This window comes from Cricetulus griseus (genome assembly GCF_003668045.3).
Source record: "Cricetulus griseus strain 17A/GY chromosome 1 unlocalized genomic scaffold, alternate assembly CriGri-PICRH-1.0 chr1_0, whole genome shotgun sequence".
NCBI lineage: Eukaryota > Metazoa > Chordata > Mammalia > Rodentia > Cricetidae > Cricetulus > Cricetulus griseus.
Window position 1 is genome coordinate 254884311 of NW_023276806.1, and position 22840 is coordinate 254907150.

A 22840-nucleotide genomic window follows, 5' to 3' on the forward strand; every position below is an offset into this window, starting at 1 on the left:
CGTAGTCTCCCGCCGCCGCTCTGACGTGCGTACCAAGACGCCGACCCCGGCTTGAGAGGAGGAGCGCTTGCGCGTTCGGCCCCAGGGGGTGTGCCCCAGTGGCCGCTTAGAAACGGGTGGACAGTTGGAAAAGAGGAGGGCGTGCTGGCGCCTGCGTAGTGCACCGCTCGGGGCGGTGCCTGCGAGGACGAGGACGGCGTCCCCGGAAGGCGCCTGCGTCGTGCTCCGCCGGAAGGCGGTGTCCAATCTAGGAAGTGGGTGTGGCCCCCGGGACGCCTGCGCAGTGCTCCCGCGGGGGGCGGGGCCAGATTGGCCGGGGTTATGGGGCGTGGTCTCGAAGGCGCTTGCGCGAAGGCGGTTGGAGGGAGGCCCGATTCCCCTTTGTTCAGATTCGCCATTTTGCGAGGCAGCGGCAGTGGCGGCGGCGGCGGCGGCTGGAGCCTCTGATTGGGTTTCGGGGTCCGGTACTGGAGCCAATCAGCGCGGGCAGCGAACCGGGGGAGCGAGGCACGGTGAGTATGAGGAGCCAATATCCAGCGGCCCAGAGCCGGCCCCAGCGCCCCGATTGGCGGGTCTCGCTGACCACTCAGGAGAGGCCCAGGCGGCCGTCGAGCCCGGGAGTCGAGCCGGGGCTGCGGGAGCTGGGGAGCCGGCAGCCCCGGCTCGGAGTCTGTGGAGGCCCGGAGGGGTCGTCCCGCGCGGGGATGGCGCCCTGGAGCCGGGCTGCTCGGGGTCCGGACCCTCTGCGGGTGCGGGTGGCGATGCACCGCCGCGCCCGGATCCTCGGGTCCAGGCAGGCCGGGTGGCCGGCCCGTTACGGGCCGTGGCGGTTTCCCCGCGTCGTCCCCCGACCTGTCCTTGTGCTCCCACGTTCCGGGCCCCGGTGAGGCCCGTGTCCCCTGAGCCCCGAGGCGGTTGGGTCGGCAGATTTGAAGCGAGGCCAGGCGGGGACGCGCTGCGCGGCCTCTGAGTCCCACCCCGGGGCCGTTAGCGCTCCCGCTCGCCCGCCCGCTCGCCCGCCGCGCCCCTCCTCCCGGCCCGCCACCCCGGGCTCCGGCCCGCCGCCGTTACCACCCCTTTCTGGCTCGTCATTTCCTCTCCTCCCGCCCCGCTCGGCCGGCGGTGCCGGCACGCCTCGGTGCTGGAGTCTAACCAAGCGCTGCTTCCTCTTGCCGCTCGGTGTTTGGAACCTCGCCCTTTGCCAAGGCTGATAACCGTGCATGCTTCATGACTGGGGACGCATCTCAGTTCCTATTTATTATCCGTGTCTCCTCCTGCGAGCCTGCTCCCTCGGATGCTCTCTGTTTCTGTTTTCTTTTAACCTTTTGTGTCAGTTAAGTGTTAGGCTCCGCTCAGCTCAGCCCATTCCTGTCCTTTTCTTCTAATATATTTCCAAATCCCGTGGGAAAGTCTTCTCAACAGATGTTTAAAAACTTAGATGCTGAGTTCTTTTCCTCCGGGCAGAGAGAGTCTTCACGTGCAGCTAGCTAGTAGTCTTTGGCGGCCGTCACTCAAGTGCTGTGCTGCAAGGGGGAGAGGGTTGAGGTAAGAACCGCGCCTGTTGGTTCGGTGGAGATTGGCTGCTGAAAATCAGTACCTGGGGGTTAGTGCGCTTTTTGTGAAGAAGCCAGCCAAGTTTTCATCGGCACACTTTTGATTGGAGGATACTGTCCTCGGAGACAGGGCAGATAGTGCTGTCGGACTCAGCAAGGGCCAGTAGTACTGAGCGTTTAGGCGGGAAAGTCCAGATTGTGAAACCCTTGCAGAGCTCACAAAGGAATTTTTGGAAACAGTTTTGACTGGAGCTTAAAAGTGATGTAGAGTGGATTTTCTCCCTAACATTGAATAAAAAAGAATAAATTACTGACCTAAGGACTCTATCCCATAATAATAACTGAGTTTTGGGGGATTTTTTTCCTTGTTTTTTGTTTTAAAAGGAAGAAAAGGAAATTTTTCTCTGGTTGGGGGAAATTGTTTTTACTCAGGTCAAGCAAGCATCAGTTGCCGTCATTTGACAGGAGCCCTTCAGGGTGAGGAGGTGTGGTTTCTTTAGTCACACTTAACTGGTGGGTTTGAGAAAACTAATCCAGTGCTCCTGAACCAAAACAGCTTGTATTCACATTTTAGGAAGACGTCGTCCCCCGACCTGTCCTTGTGCTCCCACGTTCCGGGCCCACGTTTAACAAATTTAACAATTTGTTAAATTGTTTTCTTAATTCCCTTATGCTCTAGTTCGCCTTTTTTTTTTTTTTTTTCTGTCATAAGCACCAGGAAATGCAGCTTGGGGAAGTTTATTTCAACTCAAGACGAGGCTATGGGGTGCTGTTCAGAACACCTTCCCAGAGGTGATACATCCAAGGGGCTTGGACCCTGGCTCCTCCCACAGTCTTCAAGAAAATGCTGCACATGTTTACCCCAGGCCAGTCTAAAGGAGACATTTTCTCTGATGTTTCTCATCCCCAAGATCCTAGTTTGTGTCAAGGTGACAATAACTAACCAGCACACCTTATTTCTTACGTTTGCAATAGTAAATGGGCCAGCCGCAGCACAGCTTCCATCTTTTTTAAAGATAGAGTTGTCTTTGGACTGGGTGTTCTGACCTTAGTATTTTAAAATTGGATGCATCTGGGCTCTTCAAAAATGCCAAATGTCTTTGCTGTCGATGGGGAGTTATCCTCTGATCACAGTTGCCCAAGTGTGTGAAGCCTCCTTGTTCATCTGCCTCTGCATTTTTAGGAAAAAAGTAGTGCAGACTCGCTTTCTCTAGACACAGCCTGAGACTTTCCCAGAGAAGTACTTCAGCTTAGACTGTCATCACCTACCTAAGATCTCACATGCTAGTTAGTTCACAGGCAATTTCCTTGATTTAGTCTGAGCTGGAGAACCCTCTGTCCTCCAAAATTCCTGTTTACTTTGTTTTCCTCCTGGGAGTCTAATAAACATTTTTGTTCCTTTTTAGACTTGAAAGCCTCATTGAAGTTAGAGGCTTTTATTTAAGTTCATGGTATATTGTTAGTAGAAAAAAGGAGCAGATTTGGAGCCTTCAAAGATCCTAGTCTGATGCTTGTGATTGTCAAGTTCACTAGCCTGTGTTGATATTATTTATGCTCATTGTGGTTGCATTTCTGAACGTTTCAGCTCTCTAATAACTTCAGATAAATTACCTTTCTAAGCACTGCCCAACTGCTTCTGTGCCTTCTAAATGGGCAGGGAATGCTGTGGAAAGAATGCACCAGAGACCAGAATAAATCCATTCTCATTCATATTCATTTATATTCTCACTTCCAAAAAAACATTTTCGAGACGGTCTAAATCCATCTGGCTCGATTTTGTCATAGTCTTGGGAAAGAAGTGCTTGAGGAAGACAGTATGTCTGATTGTGTAGCAGTTCTGCTGGCTGAAGTTGCCAGAAGCAGGCACCATGAGCAACCCGAATGTCATGCTTCAAGTACCTTTGCTCCCTTATTAATGCAGAGTGGCTGCATTAATATTTGGAGCTGCCTCTGCTTTTACCCTTCAAAGTACAGTGGGTTTCAATGGCCTGAGAGGGAATTGTTTGTGGCATAAACTAGTAAATGCTGCTTGTTAAAAACCATCCTTGCTCACTTCAAGCTCCATTTAACATTTTAATCCGATAAGATGTAGATTTATGGAAATTTAGCCAAGGAGAAGGAAAGCCTTATAGGAAGGAGACTTGGGGCTAGTGAGTGTGAATACAGAGGATGTTAATCTCCATTTTTCACATCACAGTGTAATCACTGTATATATTTTTGGTGAGTTTTTAAAGCTCTCCACACCTGTATAGTCCCTACTTCAGGAAAATGAGAACTTACAGCTGGTCCAGTCAGCCTCCCCCTCTCTTTCTCAGGCCCAAGGAACTCTGATCTTCCTTCTCTCTCTAGGCTGCTGTTATCACGGGTTTTACTTGAATAGTGCTATGCTTGGGTTTTTTTGTTTGTTTGTTTTGTAGCCTTAACTCTATTAGTTTAAAGACAGATACATTGTTAGACAGTGGGTAAAATTTGGAAACATTGTGCTTGCTGTGGTGGTGCATGTCTTTAATCCCAGCACCTGGAAGGCAGAGGCAGGTGGATCTCTGTTTGAGGCCAGCCTATAAAGTGGGTTCCAGGATTACCAGGGCTATACAAAGAAACCCTGCCCCCCCCACACACACCCCAAAGGGAAAGCATTGGTTTCCCTAGTAGAGCTATTAGTTTAGCTGATTTCCATATTGTGCCAGGAGTTTCTCAAGAACCAACTCATTCAACTGGCTCAGAAAAGGCTGGTATAAAAATCTGCAGATTTAGCCAGCTTTTCATCTGATGGGGTTAATATCCAGAATATAGAAAGAACTCAAATTAAAAACCAAAATAACCTAAGCAGTATTTCTCAAAAAATTACAAATTGCCTGTAGATGTATAAAAAATAACATACTGAGCCAACAGGAAAATGCAAATCAAACTATACTGTAATTCTCACTCTAGTCAGAATAGCTGTTACTAAGAAAATAGAGAATAGTGGTGTGCATCTTTAAACCCAGCACTTGGGAGGCAGAGGCTGGCAGAAACCAGCCTTGTCTATAAGGTGAGTTCCAGAACAGCTGTTACACAGAGAAACCCTGTCTCGAAAAACCAGAAAAAAGAAGATAGAGAATGCCGTTGAGGGAGTAGCTCTTAAATATTATAGATTGAAATATAAACTAGTTCAGCCACTGTAGAGAGTATATGGAAATTGCATGTGTTAGGGTTCTCAGGAAATAGAACTGAGAGACTGTGTGTGTTAAGGTGGCTTACAGGTGTGGTCCAGCTAGTCCAACAATGGCTGTCTACCAACCGAAAGTCCAAGAATTCCAGTAGTGGTTTAATCCTCAAAGCTGGGGGTCTCAGGTGGTCTTCATACATACCAGAATCCTGAAGAAATGGGCTGTAATGCCAGTGAAGGAATGAACTGGCCAGGGAGAGCAAGCAGTCAGAGCAAAAGCTTTCTTCCATGTCCTTTATAAAGGCTGACACCAGAAGGTGTGGCCCAGATTAAAGGTGTGTTCCCACTTGAAATGATTTAATTTAGAAAAATTCCTCACAGGTGTGCCCAGCTGCTTGGATTTTAATACGAGATGTAGTCAAGTTGATAACTAAGAATGGCCATCACAGTGTCTTAAATCCTCAAGAAACTAAAAAAAAAAAAAAAAATGTGATCCTGCTGTACCACACCTGAAGAAGGCAAAATCAACATATGCTAAAGTCACTGCACTTGCCGGGCGTTGGTGGTGCGCGCCTTTAATCCCAGCACTAGGGAGGCAGAGGCAGGTGGATCTCTGAGTTCGAGACCAGCCTGGTCTACAAGCTAATTCCAGGATAGGCTCCAAAGCCACAGAGAAACCCTGTCTCAAAATAAACAAATAAAGAAAGTCACTGCACTTTATTGCAGTACCTTCACAATCACCATGTTAAGGAGTCTGTGTAGGTGCCAATCAATGGGTAAATAGATAAAGAAAAACATACATTATGAACAGAATTATGTTACCTTTAGGGAAATGGATGGAACTGAAACTTCACTGCAAGGGAAAGAAGGCATTTTCAGAATTACAAATACCAACTATGTTCTCATATGCGTACTCTAGATTAAGACAAAGACAAAAATATAAAATGAAAAACGGGGTCAGAGTGGTCCAGACAGGTTACATACATAGTGTAAAAACCATTGTTTTAAAAAGTAGCAATCACTTTCACTTAGGTTGCTAATAAAGTAGTGATTAAATTTAGTTATGTTGCTTTTTATATCATCTTCCCATTGTAAGTCTGTTGTAGCCTACATTAAAGGCATAGTGGTCTATTTTTGTTATGGATAATGAGCCTGATTATTTTATTTTTGGTGTTTTGAGACAGGGTTTCTCTGTAATAGCACTGGCTGTCTTGGAACTTGCTCTATAGAGCTGGCTGGCCTTGAACTCAACAGAGATCCGCCTGCCTCTGCCTCCTGAGTGCTGGGATTAAAGGTGTGTGCCACTTCTGCTCAGCACCTGGTTATTATTTTTATTGAGTATTCTCCCCCAACATTTTTGTTCAGAAATTTCTAGACAATGAAGTTGAAAGAATGTTATGAATACCCATGCACCTATTACTTAGATTCTGCCATTAGCCATATTAAATACTGATTCATCTTTCTGCCTTTTTTTCTTTTTTAATCACAAGAGTAAGTTACCACTGGAGGAAAACACTTAAGATATAGACTGAAAAGGATGGCCTTCCATCCAAGTACTGAGGACTGATCAGTCCTGACCTCTTGGCTTGTGAGATCAGACAAGATCAGGTGTGTCCAGGGTGATATGGCAGTAAAAGGATAAGAATCTCCTGAATAGGACACAAGTGGCCATGTCCTAAGAATTGACAAATGGAACCAACCTAGATGTGTCAACAACAGAATAGATAATGAAAATACCGTGTATATGCAAAGTGGAATTTTATTCAGCCGAAAAAATTAAATCTGCAGGAAAAGCAGATAAATCTGGGAAGTGTTATGTGATGGCTATTCTTGGTTGTCAGCTTGACTGTCTAGAATTAAGGTGCCAGGTATAACTGTGAGGATTTTTTTCTTGACTGAATTATTTGAAGTGGGAAGATCCACCTTTAATCCATATCTTTTGCGGTAGAAAGACTCACCTTTAATCTGGGCCATTTTTTGTTTGTTTTTCACGACAGGGTATCCTTGTGTAGCTTTGTTGACCATGCTGGCATAACTCAGAGATTCCCCTGCCCCTGCCTCCCAAGTGCTGGGATTAAAGGCGTGCGCCACCACCACTTGGTGAGCAGCTTTTTAAAAATCACAACATAATCACTTTACAGCACAGCCTAAACAGCGAACCGGAATGAACCTTTTCTTGGTCAATTTGTTTCTTAGAAATGGAAAGGTACCTAACAATATCCAGTGTGCCCACACACTGACACTTAAAACTTCCTTTATATTCTACCTACTGCTTTAACACCTCTTCTACACCTTTTGTGCCCTCTTCTAGTTATATGATCTCTGCTCACAGAAACATCCACTCACCCATTTCCACACAAGCAAAGGTGCCTATGGCCAAGGAGGGAGAATGTGTGGTTTTTCAGTCTGACTTATGTAATATAACATGAATTAGTCAGGGTTCTCTGGAGAACAGAACAGAACCATATGTGTATTTATATGGATGGAAGATTTATAGAATGACTTACAAGTTGTAGTCCAACAAGGTCTACCAAGAGAAAGTCCCAGCATCCAACAGTTGTTCAGTCCTTGAAGCTGGATGTCTCAGCTGTTCTTCAGTGTAGGTCAGGAATCCTGAAATAGTAGGCTCTAATCCAGTGAAGGAGCAAGAACAAGCAGGCAAAGAGTTGGTGAAAGAAAGCTCCTTGCTTTTCCTTTCCTGTGTCCTTTATATAGGCTGCTATCAGCAGAAGGTGTGGCCCAGATTAAAGGTGATACTGAGAAGTGATCGCTTTTATTAGCTTAACTGGGTTGAGGAACAGCAAATTAATAAGGCACACCTGGGTATGTGTGACGGTGTTGCATCCTGGGGGCTCTGATTTGGATGGAATAATCCCTTGGTGCATTTATATGATGTCATTATTGGTAGATGGTGCCTAGTTTGAAGAAGTGGGTTACTAAGAGGTATGTCTGTTCTTGGGGACTATTATCTTATCCTGGCCTCTTAGAGTATTTTCTATGTCCTGTTCACCATGGTATGAAATGTACTTCTCAACCTCACACCCACAGTGAACTAAAATCCACTAAAACTGAACCAAAATAAATAATTCCTTTCCTCTTGTTAGGTTTCTAGTCACAACATCACAGAGATAGCTAATATATAAGGTAAGTTGCCAGGAAAAAAAATAAGTAGAAGCATTTTTTAAAGGTGAAAATACAGTACCATGTTTCTTGTTCTGTTGGTTAGTCATTTTGAAGAAGGTTTGTATAGCCCAGGCTGGTTCAAACTCTCAGCCTCCTGCCTCAGCTTCTCCAGTGTTGGGATTGCAGATGTGCACCACCAGCTGACTGTAATGTTTTATGACTGTGCTATATAGTCCTCTCTTTAAAAAAAAAAAAAGTGAATATATAAACATGTATTGGTTTTCTTATTAATGTTGTATACAGTTAGAAAATAAATTATTGTGTCTTAAGAGAGCCTTTACTGATTGACTCATTTTAGGTTTTCTTCTTCCCCTTCTACTAGGAATCCCTACCTGGCAGCTGCCTGAGGTCTGTAGAGCATGGAGCAGTATACCACAAACAGCAATAGTTCCACAGAGCAGATCGTGGTGCAGGCTGGCCAGATTCAGCAGCAGGTATGGGATCGAGTGTACTTTGACCATCACAGTACTGCAGCTGGTGATGGATGCAGCAGCAGGCTGTTTGTGGTTACTCTGTGGAAGTTCTTGGGCCCTAATAGACCTTGTAAGTCCTAGGTCTTGTGACTTGTACTGTACTGAGATACAGTCTGTTGCCATTTGGCATATGTTCTTTGTGAAGATCACTTTAAAAGTAGATTGGCCCTTTGTAGCTTATTGAAATGAAAGTCTGCTTTTCTCTGGATTCAGTCTACTTGTTCCCTTTGTTTTATGCTAACTTGTGATAAAATAAGGGTTTAGCCACAATAGACAGTAGTCAGGTTTCAGGCAGTCTGTTCTGCCACAGACCAGAGTTTATTCTGAACAGCTGTAGTTTAATGTTAGAATAATACTTTGGGTGCTGCTCTGTGGATAAGTACATATTGAAAAGGGGCTCCTGCTGCCGGCTTCTTGCACAGTAAAGTCGACCAGATGTGTGAATTGGTACACAGAACATTTGCCATGTTTTTGCCTGGGTTTGTAGTCGGGAACCTTCTCTTTTCTCCTCATTCCTGAGCTTTGGGGGAAAAAAGACATTGTTTCTATTTGATGACAGACCAATACCATTGTTCTGGGTGTGTTTTCTCCTCAGAATAGTGGGAGGGTGACAGAAGTATTGATGGTGAGTTCCAACCCACTGGTCAGAGGGAGGGGCTACTCTGAATTAAAGGGGGTTTAGCTGAGTGGTGGCTCCCAGCCTTCCTAGTCTCCTGGTCCACACTCTGCTATAGCACTAGCAGCTTGCTGCAGCCTCCTTAGCTAATGGCCTTGGAGGGGCCTTCCACATAGGCAGGACTTCCCCAGGACAGAAAGTAAGGTGGCTTTCTGAAAACATTGCCTCTAACAGGTCAGTCAGCTGGATAGGAGTTAAGTCTTCATTTGGGGACTTAGAAGCAGTAGCCTTCTGAGACTGGAATTTGGATTGCCATGACAGTTCCTTCTTCCTAGGTGATGCAGTTAAGCCCCAGGAACTCTTTACTGTAGTTTCAAGGCTTTAAACCTGTGACCCTAAAAAGTAAAGAAATGTTTATAATGTAGAGCAGTGAACTAAAATTCCTATTTTTTGGAAAAAGGAAGGACTGTTATCATGTGTGTTTTAAGTCATTGAAGTATGTTGTAAGGCCCTCTCTGGGGACAGATCTTGCCATATGACAGCTTGATTATAGGAGAGTCTACATCTTTGAGAGTTCCTGTGTGGGATGAAGCCTCCCTCAAGTGATCTCAGATCTTGAGCTGTCTGTTTCCATCCTGATACAATCCAAGCTCTTCCTGTTCCTTCTCAGCAGCAGGGTGGTGTCACTGCTGTCCAGTTGCAGACTGAGGCCCAGGTGGCATCCGCCTCAGGCCAGCAAGTCCAGACCCTCCAGGTAGTGGTGCCCTCTCTGAGTCTGTGCACACTGCATGAACATCGCCTGCCCGCTGCTGTTTTGTGTTTGGGTCTCAAGTTGAATGGCAAAGTCGCATGCCTTTTGTGCTGCTAACATGTCTCTGAGGCCAACATGCCAGTGTCCTATGCCAAAACATCTGGTGATGCTGTGTCTGTTTTCTGAGAAGTACATGCTAAGTGTGTTGCTTTAGAAGTGCCAGGAAACAAGCAACAGGAAGACATTTTACAGGAGGCTTTAGATTACTTAGATGCCAGTCCAGCCATTTGGTAAAGTTTCCTAAATTGTATAACACTGACGAAGTGAGTGTGTACATGGACCGACTTGGCTGCACTGTATTTTGTTTTTTGCTAAAAGCGCAACTTGTCTTCTAAACACTGAGCAAAGTTTATCTGAGGACTGAATACCCTTTCCTGTCTCATTACAAGCTCTGCAGAAGTGATTGCTTATCTCTTGGATGGGCATGTTTAAGGGCTAGCATAGGGCATAGTGGTACATGCCACCTGTCCCAGCACTTGGGATATGGAGGCGGAAGAAGTGAGAGTCTGGGACCAGATTGGGCTCTCTTAAAAAATGAAATAAAAGTTATTGCTGGTTACATTAATATCCTTTAAAAAAAAGGGGGGGCTGGAGAAATGGCTCAGCGGTTAAGAGCACTGGCTGTTCTTCCAGAGGACCCGGGTTCAATTCCCAGCACCCACATGGCAGCTCATAACTGTCTATAACTCCAGTTCCAGGAGATCTAACACCTTCACATCAATGCACATAAAATAAATTTAAATAAACTAGTTTAAAAAAAAAAAGCTGGAAGCTGGAGTTAACCTAAGCTGTCTTCACTGTCGTGTATGGTCAATTTAAATATCCTAAGTTCCCTCAAAAAACAAGAGTAGCAACTTTGGTCTTTTCTGGGTCCATTGAGAACTAAAGGTCTTGAGAAATTGGCGAGATTCAGATGTCTTCCTCCACTGAATTGGAATGACTTAGTGGGACTGCCAAGTTCAAACTAGCATCTCACTTTACAGGGAGTGCTGCTGAGATCCTCTGGAAAGTAACTACCCCTTCCTGTAAGACAGTGGTTCTCAACTTCCTAATGCTGTCAACTTTATACAGTTCCTCATACTGTTGTTATCCCAACCATAAAATTATTTCATTGTTAATTCATAACTGTAATTCTGCTGTTAGGAATCGTAATATAAATATCTGTGTTTTCCGATGGTCTTAAGCAACCCCTGTGAAAGTCTCATTTGACTCTTTCATAGGGGTCATGACCCCTTCAACCTGCTCTAACCCTGCCACTTAGTAGTGTTTGGTGATGACATGTGGCCATACACATAAATTAAGATACAAGAAGTTGATTTTGTTTGTCTTCCTACACAGTTGGAATCTCAGGGAGTGCAGCAGCTTTCTGTTCCTGCTTGCTTCATCTTTTAATACATGAGATGGGTGTCTGGGATTGTCATTAACCATCATAGAATGGGAATGTAACATGCTCTTAACTGTGTGGCTTCTGTCTCATGCATGAGTCCTTATCGTCTGTTGTAGACACAGTGAGCTCTTCAGAGTCTCACATCCTTTATCGCATATATATATATATATATATATATATATATATATATATATATATATATATTGTTAGTATGTGTGTGGGGGGGTGATGGATAATCAGAAAACTATTGCCTTAAATTTGTCAGCTCTGGGAACTGTTTGCAATGACCTAAGTTTGGGTCCATAGACCCACACAAATATGTGGGTTTGCCCCTGTAGTCCCAGCACTAGGGGCAGAAACAGGCAGAACCTGGGGCTGGTGGAGCCCTGGAGACTGTCTCACAGCAACAATGTAGTGAGCAGTAGGAGATGACATCCAGTGTCAGCTTCTAGCCTCCACTTTGACACAGGGGAACTGTACACCCTTACAACACACAGTAACAACACAGCTGTGTTAGCTTAAATAGGTCTAGATTGCATTTAAAAAAAAAAATTGAAGTGATGGGAATTTTCCTCTATAAGTCTCATCATTTTAGGAGAATTTTAAATAGTTCTTTCCTCCTGTAGTAAGGCTTCTGATAAGTTTCCTAACACAGCATACAAAAGCATTGGTGTAGCAAAGGGGATTTAAATGGAGAATTAGGAAGAGAGAATGTAAGAATATAAGCCATGAATTCTTTCAAAGTCACGAGTTTCTCGGGACAGCCCTGAGGTTGGGCTACTCCTGGTGGTTCTCATGGAGAGTGGTAGCAGAGAGCCTCACCATCTTCCTTATCTAGGACAAATTCATCAGTCTCACAGTTGATTGGTACTTTTGGAGTAGACTGCTGCTGGAACTAAGAACTAAGAATGAGTATTTTGTTCTTTTCTGTTACAAATAGTTCTTTCAAGCAAAGACAGTCTTAAGGGAGAGTTTGGGTTTGTCCTGTTACTCATCCACACTTCCAAAGCAGTTCTGTCTGGACCTCTGAAAGGCATTCTCCCTGAGTTTTCACATTGGGGTTCAAGAGCTGACAGCATGTGTGCCTCTACCTTTCTAGAGTGAAGACTTGAAGATTGGAAATCATTTACACACAGTAGCTGTCTGATTTCAGTGTTTCATTGCTTTTGATAATTAAAATAACTATGCAAAGATTTAAGATGCAGTACACAGAACTCTACTGTGATGATCACTGACTGGAAAGTATTTCTGGAGAGTCTTGCTTTGACTTGATTTTTTTTTATTTATTTAATTTATTGGCTTGATTTTTGAGACAGGGTCTTATCAGGCTTATCTGGAGCTCACTGTGTAACCCATCTGTCCTCAAACCTCAGCTTTCAGAGTGCTGGGATTACTGGCCTGCCCAGTCCGTGAGTCTTTAGTGGTAGAAGCAGCAGCCATTCCTGGACTCCTCGGAATGAAGTGGAGGTGAATGTTCATGGTTCCCTTTGCGTGAGGCCCAGGAGAACCTTCAAGTGAGCTTTCAGAGCTTATCCTATTAAGCCTCTGGAGTTGGGGCTGCACTTTGATTCATTTCTCACTCCCACCACATTACCTCTCCCTCATTACTGCTTTTCCAGCCTTTAGCGAAACTGAGAATTCAAACAGTTTTGATAACTTGACTGTTTTCTTGGATTCAGCTTGTTTTGGTGATAAATGCCTTATCTATTGAGATTTTCCAGATTCTAGATAATTTCCATTATTTTTGAATATCTATCTTGGCACTTAAAAAAATATCAGATATCTGAAGAGCATAAGACTTACATTCTTGGAGCTGCAGAGATGACTCAGTGGTTAAGAACACATACTGCTACTACAAAGGGTCGGAGTTTAGTTCCTAGCACCCATGTGGCAGCTCTTAATCACCTGGAACTCGAGTTCCCAGGGGTCTGACATCCCACCTTCTGCAGCATATGCACACAACCTACACACACACACACAGTGGGGGGGGGGCATGTAAAAAGACTTTTTAATCTCTGCTCTTGGGAGGTAGAGGCAAGAGGATCTCTGAGTTCAAGACCAGCTAGCACTGCATAGAATAGAATGACCCTGTCTAGGGGGAGGGGAGAGGACTGACTTTCCTAAGTCTGTCTTGTCTCCCCTCTTGCTAAGTAGGAGGACAGTTCCAGTGACCAGTGAATGTCTTAGTGAAGCCACTTGTGTCTTACACTGTTTCATTGTTGGTGTTTTATTTCATTCTAGGTCCAGGGACAGCCATTAATGGTACAAGTCAGTGGAGGCCAGCTAATTACATCAACTGGCCAACCCATCATGGTCCAGGCTGTGCCAGGTGGACAAGGCCAAACTATTATGCAGGTACCTGTGTCTGGAACACAAGGCTTACAGCAGGTAAGTAGTATTTTTAAGTATTTAGATTGTACATCAGCAAAGTTTGGTATGATTTTGAGTTAAGTAGTACTCAAAGGTCCTTAAGAAAACTTAGGCAGTGTTTAGCCTAACCAAAAGATCCAAGGATGTCTCTAAGACTTGGGGCCATGTCCTGATTCCCTCTACCAGGAGTCAGTCAACCGGAGAGCTTCGGGAACTTGAGGCTCTAGGCATGTCCTTTACAAACTCAGTGGGTAGAAGGTAGCTTGGAGAATCCCCCCAAGCTGAAAGTAACCTCCTAGCTGATAGATCAGCAAAGCAAGGCTTGAGAGGGTCAAGGAAGAGTGACAGACCATTACAAAGCTGGTGAGAAGGGACATGGAGATCTACAGGTGGGCCAGGGATAATGACTTTGTTTATGTGGCTGGGCTTCCTGGGTTTTTTAGGTTGGGGGTATTCTTGAGTATAAAGTACTAGAAATTTTGCATTGTAGGGCCTTCCTAAATGCTTTCTCATTGGATCTTAAGAGGTTTGTATTCAGTGGTAAAGGAAATAGGTTCCTGCACATTGAGCAAAGTGGTAAAACTTTTTTCCCTTTCGTCAGTTGTTACAAGATTTCAAAGAAAAACTTTTAAAACTTGACAATTAAGATAAGAAAAAGAATAGGTTTGGGTACCACACAGGGTCTCCTGCTTTCCATATTTGCCCTGTGAGGTTTGGCACTCCAAAGGAGAAGTCTGGAAGAGGTAGATGAACATTAATGGCAACACTGAGTAGTGGTGAGGGGTTTAGAACTAGATTAACAGGAATATATATAATATGCCATATCACCTTATCTATCTACTGCTGTGTAACACATTTGTTACAGCAAGAAGCATTTTGTATTAGTTATCTTTTGTCTGGTTCACAGTTTACAGATACCAGTCCAGTACGGTAGGGAAGACGTGGCATGGCAGCAGGAACATGAAACACTTAGTCACATTGCATCTGCAGTTGGGATGCTGTGGGTCAGCTTGCTTTCCCCTTTTCTCAACTCCTTTCAGAACCCCAAATCATGGGATGCCACTTGCAGTTAGATAGGTTTCCCACCTCAGTTAATGTAATCTAGAAATCTCTCAACAAGACATTCCTAGTCCTTGTTCTCATGGTGATTCTTTATCCAATCAAATTGATGATTGTGCATTTCAGTTTCTGTGTCTCAGTAATCTTGACAGCTGATCTGTGTCTCTCTCAAGGACCTAATCAAAGTGTTGACCTTGGCTACCATTAGCTTCACATTTGACTTGGAAAGAATATATTTTGAAAGTTATTTTATTCATTTATAAAGCACATGAGTATTTTTAAGCAAATGTATTTTTAAAAAATAACCATGCCAGCAATTGTCTTTTTTAAATGAATATACCAATTCTTTAATTGCTGATATCCCAAACAATATTCAATATTATTATTGGATGGCTTAAAAAATGGAAACAAGCTTTTCAGTGATTGATAGCTACTATTAGAACAAAACTCCTATCCTCTTCAAAGAATTTATTACTCTGTTGTAATTTTGGGGACAGAGTCTCATGTGCTCATACTCTAGCCTCAAATTCACTGTGTCCCTAAGACTGGCCTTGTATTCCTGATCATCTTACCTCTGCCTCCCAAGTTGTAGAATGACAGGCATGTGCCTCTATGTATTTCCTGGTCTCCAGAGGAATTTATTCAGCTAATTTGCAGAAACCAAAGGTGTGAGACTAGAGAAATGGCTCAGCAGTTAAGAAACTAGCTGTTCGCTGGCCATTCGTGGTGCACGCCTTTAATCCCAGCACTTGGGAGGCAGAGGCAGGTGGATCTCTGTGAGTTCAAGGCCAGTCTGGTCTCCAGAGCAAGTGCCAGGATAGGCTCCAAAGCTACACAGAGAAACCCTGTCTCAAAAAAAAAAAAAAAAAAAGAAAAGAAAAGAAAAAAAAAGAATCTAGCTATTCTTCCAGAGGACTCAGATTTGATTTCCAGAACCCACATGGTGGCTCACAGACATCTGTAATTCCATTTCCAGATGATTTGATCCCCTCTTCTGGCCTCTGTACACCAGGCACACACATGGTGAATACATGCATGCAGGCAAAACACCATACACATAAAATAAAAAGTGAAAACAAAAATAAGGAACCAAAGGAATTGTATCAGTTTGGTGCCAAGCTTTTTTTGTATATTCTCTTCCACAGATACAGTTGGTCCCCCCTGGTCAAATCCAGATCCAGGGTGGACAGGCTGTGCAGGTGCAAGGCCAGCAGGGTCAGACCCAGCAGATCATCATTCAACAGCCACAGACTGCAGTCACCGCTGGCCAGACTCAGGTGAGCAAGCAGTAAGCCATCTACTTCACACAGAAGAATGTGAATGCAGAAGAAAACTATCAAAATGTACTGGGTTCTCTGTGGGCCTTTAGCCTCTGTGGATTATGTCACTGTTTGGTTCTACAGACACAACAGCAGATTGCTGTCCAGGGACAACAAGTGGCCCAGACTGCTGAAGGGCAGACTATTGTCTACCAGCCAGTTAATGCAGATGGCACAATTCTCCAGCAAGGTAAGCTACCACTATTGCCCTGGAACTCTGCAGGGCATTAGTTTTAGCCTTTGAGTACTTGTAGGTGCTTCAGAGTTGTTGTGAAGTCCACATCACATGTAAACAACAAGGTTTCTAGCAGATCTCCAGTGATTGTCAGTTCTTATCACCATATTATGATCAAACGTTGCTGTTGTAGACTAGAGTTTTTAGAGTCAAGAGGGCTTCTCAAAGAGTCTCCACCTAGCTAAGGAGATGGAAACACACACACACACACACAGAGAGAGAGAGAGAGAGAGAGAGAGAGAGGGGGAGGGAGGGAGGGGTATACTCTAGGAAGAAATGCATAAACACAGGAAACGTGCTCAAAGTAGACTTAAATGCTTTGGAAGCTAACTTAAGTCCAGAAAGGCCATCTCAGTCAGATTCCATGATGGTTTGGTTCATTCAGACCAAGATTTTGCAGCATACTAGATGCAGAGAATACAATAGCTGTTTGTTGTTCACACTGGAGGGAGCCTTGGCAAGCATGCTGCCAGCAGCAGATTGTTTCTTCATAGAAAAGCAGCAGCAGTAGGGAGGCCTCAACATGATCTTGCCCTTGTGATCCCATTGGTGGGATGAATGTACAGTATGATGGGAGGGAGTAGAATTTATGTGGAATTCCATACTACCTAGCAAATGGAGTAAAGGAGTATGAGAGGGCATTTGCTTTCTTCCTGGTGTTTGTCAGCACATTTATGCAGGAAGGGTGTACAGGAGCCAGATGGAAGGGACTAACCATCTTCCCTTCTTTCTGTTCCATGTGCCTTCTGCTTTGTTTTGTTTGTTTTGTTTTCTTAAAGTTACAGTCCCTGTTTCAGGCATGATCACCATTCCAGCAGCCAGTTTGGCAGGAGCACAGATCGTTCAGACAGGAGCCAATACCAACACAACCAGCAGTGGACAAGGGACTGTCACTGTGACACTGCCAGTGGCAGGCAATGTGGTCAACTCAGGAGGAATGGTCATGGTAAGGAAAGTGGCTTCCCCTAATGGGGAATGTACTTCTGTGTATGTTTATCTTACCGATTGTTGAATAAAGTTCTGTTTGGCCAATGAGACAGCAAGTTATACAGGACTAGGAGTCAAAGGGGATTCTGGGAAATGTAGTAGAGAAGTGGTAATCCAGGCAGGAAGTGACATAGCAAGGAGACTCATATTTAAGCAAGGAGAAACAGGAAGTGTCCCCTTTCCCCTTCGCCTCCTCCAACGGTGGGATGTGAGCCACCGGCAAGAGAGGGTGCCAATGGAGGGCATCCTCTATAAGATAAGTCTTATAAAATATATAGATTTATGATAATTAACAGCTAACAGATGAGAAATCCTAGTCATTGGCCAAGCAGCATTTGTACCTAATATGTCTCTGTATTATTTTGTCCATCCACGCAACGGGCAGAACTCGGGCGGCTTTTGGCAGAAAGATTTATCGTAACATTCCCCCACTTCTGTTGTCTGGCAGTGAAGCTTTCCACAAGTTCTCTGTCTCTGAACTGCAAGTTGATGTCTCTTGTGAAGTTGGTTGTGGTGTGAACTTCTTAGAGTTGAACGCCACCCTTGGGTACTAACAGTGGTCTACACTCACAAGATGCATAATTCACTCTGATGACTATTATAAACATTGGAGATACAATGGAAGATAGATGTGAGTGTGCAATTTTATTTAGAATTTTCATGCTACTAATAAAGTCCGGTCTCCTGTTGATGCAGATGGTGCCAGGAGCTGGCTCCGTGCCTGCTATCCAGAGAATCCCTTTACCTGGAGCAGAAATGCTGGAAGAAGAGCCCCTGTATGTGAATGCCAAGCAATATCACCGAATCCTTAAGAGGAGACAAGCACGGGCTAAGCTAGAGGCAGAAGGGAAAATCCCAAAGGAAAGAAGGGTGCGTATTCCGTGGGGAGTGCCAGGCAGGAAGTAGCACATTTGCTCTGCCTTGTAAGATAGTCTTGAAGCTGGGTGGTGGTGGCATACACCTTAATCCTAGCACTCAGGAGGCAAGGACAGGCAGGTCTCTGTAAGTTCAAGGCCAGCCAGGTCTACAGAGCTATAGAGCTAGTTCCAGGACAGCTAGGACTGTTACACATAGAAACCTGGTCTTGGGGAGGGGGAGTCATCTAAAATACAGTGTTTCCTTGTCACTTCCAAACAACGGAATGCATGCAGGTTTGCTGTCAGAACGGTGACACACACATTTCCCTCTTTCTCCTGAAAAGAAGTCCAGGTGCTTGTACATCAGTATAGTCATATGGCTGTTGGACTCTAGCCAAGAGGCAAAGTATAATGTGAAAGGAGCCCTCTCTTTTTAAAGGAGTCCATCCATCACATTAGCCACCATCCAGTGCCCCAGTCTAACAAACCTACAGATAGCATAGAAATGGTGTCTCCTCTTGACCATTGCTCAACCAAACCATGGTCGGTTGCTGAAGCAGAGGAAGGAAGGGTCAGTGCTAGGAGGACAGTAAGGATCCTCACTTTTCCCTCACTGTTTGTTTGTTCTCACTGTTTTCAAATTTCTCTGTGTAGCCTTGGCTGTAGACCAGGCCGGCCTCAAACTCACAGAAATCAGCCTGCCTCTGCCTCCTGAGTGCTGGAATTAAAGGCGTGTGCTTTTTTTATGGTGCTTATGTGGCCACCCGCTGCCTTATTTCTTCAGAGCTTTCTCCACCATTCAGTCTTCATTGTTCCTGTGATTGCCACTGTCTTACCAACTGACTCAGTGCACTGGGTAACCACTAGCTAGCTCTCACTAACTGTCACATGGTCTCATTTTCTTTCTTCAGAAATACCTCCATGAGTCTCGGCATCGACATGCCATGGCACGGAAGCGTGGTGAAGGGGGCCGGTTCTTCTCTCCAAAGGAAAAGGATGGTCCTCATATTCAGGTAAGGAGGTGGAACCCTTTATTTCTCAGCTGCCTGCCTTCTCTTCAGCATTCAAGGAAATGTGTCCTCCACAGAATGTGGTGCCGTTGGTTAGCTTCCTTCTTTTTAAAAGCACTAAAAGTTTTGGCCTTTACCTTCTTATTTTTCTGAAGCTTTATCTTCTCGATTCTTTCTTTTCTAAGGAAAAGTTTTATTATCTTCTTAGCATGCTATATTAGAAGTAGGTGACATAATATTTATTATGTGGCGGTCTTGTGTTAAGCACTCCAGTAAACTTTAGTTGTTGTTTTACTGACTAGCAACCTCAGGTCTGTGGGATATGAATGATTTCTTGTCACCATCTTTTACAGTTGAATATGGGGCATGAGTTTTTTGAGAAATAAGTAACTTTATATGAATAAAGTCTTTATATGTATAAAGTCAATACTTACACAGCTGAGACAGCCCTGGTGGTGCAGACCTGTCAGCCCAGTTACTCTGGAAACTTGAGGCAGGAAGATAACAAGTAGAGAGCCTGCCTGGGCTATAGAGTGAGAGACGAGCTAATTTAGTGAGACTCAGTCTCATAAAGGTCTAAGGGTGTAAGCTCACTCAGTAGTGGAGAGTGTTTGACTGGCATACATTAGGTTCAACCCTATTTCTTCCACAAATAAGCCCATCGACTAAATTCAGATCTAGGGAGTAGAAGTCCACTAATTACCTCTTAGATGTTTCTGAATCCATATGTCCAAAATGCAGTGCTTGGTTCATTAGTCTATTACCAAACCAGTGCCTCATCTCTACAAGTGGCCTGTCACCACCCGATTGTTAAAAGTTTGGATGGTTTGGATTCTGAAGCTCTTTTGGTTTTATCTCTGGAACATAATTTGATCTGTTTGCTGTCCCCGGCTAACTGATGCCCGCCTGGCCTGGCCCTCTTTCTTTGTGCATTAGTATATCCACTGTCTCCCACTCTTGGCCTCCCACTTCACATCCCCACACCTTAGTGTGGTTTCCATGATGTCTCATCCCCCCATCCCCTCATCCCCCCATCCCCCACCCCACCCCGCCTTTGCTTTCTCAGCAATCTCCTGTGGCATTTGTGCTGAAATACCCACAGTCCTGGCTCTGGCCAGTGAGCTTGTCTACCTACTTCTATCTTCATTTGATCCTTTTTGCTTGCTGATTACCCATGTATCTGTTCTACCTGGTCCTTTGTCTTTACACTTTCTGGTCTGTAATGCTCTTTTCTGCATCTTTTTTACACAGGTATCTCTTTCCACTATGTAGCCTAGGCCAGTCTCAAATTTGAAATGTTCCTGACCCAGTTTCCCAGGTGCTGGGATTACAGGCATGTGCCACCACAGGCAGTTTTTGTCTCCCTTACTTTTAGACCTGGCTTAGCTCTGAAAGGCCTTTAGCCTGCTCTCATCTCTAGATAGAGCTCTTTTACTCTCATATCTTCCTACAATTTCTTCCTTTTCTTTAAAATATAAAAATCATCAAGAGATTTTCTCTGGTTTCGTCCACACTGCTTCCTTTACTGGAATATAAGTTACATCAAAGTAGAAGGTTTTGTTCTCTTGTGTTTGTTGGGGTTAGTTTAGGATCCAGTTCTGAACAAATACTCAGTAGTAAATACTGGTTGGTTTTTTGTTTGTTTTGATTTTGGTTTTTCAAGACAGGGTTTCTCTGTGGCTTTGGAGGCTGGCTGTTCTGGAACTAGCTCTTTTAGACCAGGCTGGTCTCAAACTCACAGAGATCCACCTGCCTCTATCTCCTGAGTGCTGGGACAAAAGGCATGGGCCACCACCACCCAACGTAAATACTGGTTGGGTTAATGGATTCCTTTTGTTGACTTATTTAGCTATCATCAGCATGGAATTCCTCTGTCTCTTCAGTTGACCACAGGCAGTTCTGTATCAGATAGTGAAGGCTTTTGCAGTCTGCTCAAGGCAGCCTGGGCTTCCTTGGCATGTCCACAAGTGAGCACTGATGGTTTCCTTCAGTCCTGATGGTCTCTTTCAGCATGACAGCTCCTCTGTTCTTGTTGCTGTCTGCGAATGTCTGATTAGGAACTACCAGCTGTAGGCCATTGTATTAAAGGCTTTCCTTTTTTCCATGCTTACAGGAGGGTCTTGGTAAATTCCTTAGCCTCTTTAGTGTGTCTCTTCATGTGTGGAATAGAATACTATTAGGATTCCATTATTTTGAGATCATCATATATAAAATAATGACTCAAATATACAGCATATCATAGTGCTTGCTCTGGGTCTTTGTCCAAGCTACCCAAATACCTGCACCTTAAGGGTAGCACAGGTCAGGGTGCTTATGAATGCAGTGCTTGGTGGGGAGCCAGGCCAGGCCGTAGTGCTTTTAGGGAATGGTTCTGCCGCCTCTTTGTGGTAGAGTTGTGTTTAAATATGGAAGTAGAGATCAGTCTGGAGCTTCCCTTTACTTGAAAGTTGTGTGGGTTCCCTGGGATGAGTTGTAAGAACCAGGAACTCCTGTTACTGGTGTGAAGGACTATTGTGCTGTCTTTATCTGTAGGATCCGAACCAAGCTGATGAAGAAGCCATGACACAGATTATCCGAGTTTCCTAACCGAAGGAGGGCGGCAGAGCTGATCAGTCACATTCCTCTCTGCTGTTTCCACTGTTCTTGGAAATGGACTGACTCTTCCAATGGGACACTGACGACTGCACTCTGCCCTTCCTCAGGACAGAAAATGCTTAGCTCAGTATTACAGCTGCAGTGATGGCTGATGAACTGAAGTTGCAAGCCTTTGTCTCACCCTTTCATTCAGGACCTGTTTGAGACTGTTGGTGACACTGACCTTTGTGAATTTGGATGATACAAGGAGGTATTTACCTGCCCAGCATTACGTATACAAGCACTTAAGTTGAGTGTATAAGGCCAACCAGTCAGCCATTGCAGTAGGGGAGAGTAGCCGTCTCATCCTGGTCTACGGTCAAGGCAGCCACAGCTCATGCCTTCCTGTGAAGTCTCACCAGCATCCGTCCCCTGGGGGATGTCGGGCTGGCTGATACATGGACACTTTGCACCCAGGTGCCTCCCAAGCAAAGAAGCTTCGTGTCACGGCACAGAGCAACAGGCTGGGCTGCAGTCTTCTGATCCGTGTCATGAGAACCTGTCTGCCCACGTGCTAGGTTGGTGTGTTTTACTTCAGCCAAGAAAGTTCAAAGAGGATATTTTGGACTCAGGATAAAAGGATAGAAGACCTTGAGGATCTAAAAGGTACATCACTGAATCTTTCTAGCTCTGGCTGTGGTCTGCTCATCCCTGTTAACAGGGCATCTAGGCCATCATTAATATTGGGTCACTTTAAAGACAGTTTAGAGAGTAAGTGGACCTTGCAGCAGATTTTCCCAGTAGAGAACAAAACTTCGCAACATCTGTGCTGAAGTATCAACGTTTACAGTAGTTGTCTCAACAGAGGCAAACCTAGGATTTTTAATCATGGGCTTTATGACAGCGAGTAGGGAACGAAAGGATCTTTGCATCTCAGTCCAGAGAGCAAGAAGTGTCCTGCCTGCCCGAGTGCTGCCAGAGAGCACGATTCTCCAGTGGCTGGATACCAGGCATGGGTCTAACGCTGAAGAGACCAAGTCACTTACATTCACACTGACAACCTTCTGCCATGCACTAAAAGGGAGGTTGGAGGTGTGCTCCTTATATTGTCTGAAAAAGCACTGTTGGGGCAGCTGTCCTGGATGCAGACTGGAACACTGCTGGAGCTCAGAGTGGAGGAGAGACTGGGCTTCACCCCCGCCTCTTTTTGCTGGCCCAGAGGGTAAATGTTCTTCCCATGGCAGCTGATTTCTTTGGT

General features: G+C 44.6%; 1 protein-coding gene across 16 annotated transcripts; it reads left to right on the top strand.

Moving 5' to 3' along the window:
• The first annotated feature begins 360 nt into the window (after positions 1–360).
• On the top strand, positions 361–22221 carry Nfya (nuclear transcription factor Y subunit alpha). 16 transcript variants are annotated; one of them, XM_027394525.2, is made up of 10 exons: positions 361–512; positions 8207–8318; positions 9644–9730; positions 13413–13559; positions 15746–15877; positions 16004–16109; positions 16934–17100; positions 17838–18011; positions 18910–19011; positions 21541–22221. In XM_027394525.2, the coding sequence occupies exons 2-10, from the start codon at positions 8244–8246 to the stop codon at positions 21592–21594; spliced, it is 1044 nt and encodes a 347-aa protein (XP_027250326.1). In that variant the 5' UTR covers positions 361–512; positions 8207–8243; the 3' UTR covers positions 21595–22221. The 16 variants fall into 16 exon arrangements, with proteins under 16 accessions (XP_027250326.1, XP_027250332.1, XP_027250330.1 ...); XM_027394531.2 differs by having other exon boundaries at positions 16952–17100; XM_027394529.2 differs by having other exon boundaries at positions 9644–9727.
• Positions 22222–22840: the final 619 nt, after the last annotated feature.

What these genes read in the sequence shown, in the direction of transcription:
- Nfya (XM_027394525.2), top strand. Translation starts at nt 8,244, where the DNA reads ATGGAGCAGTATACCACAAACAGCAATAGTTCCACAGAGCAGATCGTG. An exon ending in GAACACAAGGCTTACAGCAG is followed by an intron (nt 13,560 to 15,745) that starts GTAAGTAGTATT and finishes TCTCTTCCACAG; the next exon opens with ATACAGTTGGTCCCCCCTGG. An exon ending in AAATCCCAAAGGAAAGAAGG is followed by an intron (nt 18,012 to 18,909) that starts GTGCGTATTCCG and finishes TTCTTTCTTCAG; the next exon opens with AAATACCTCCATGAGTCTCG.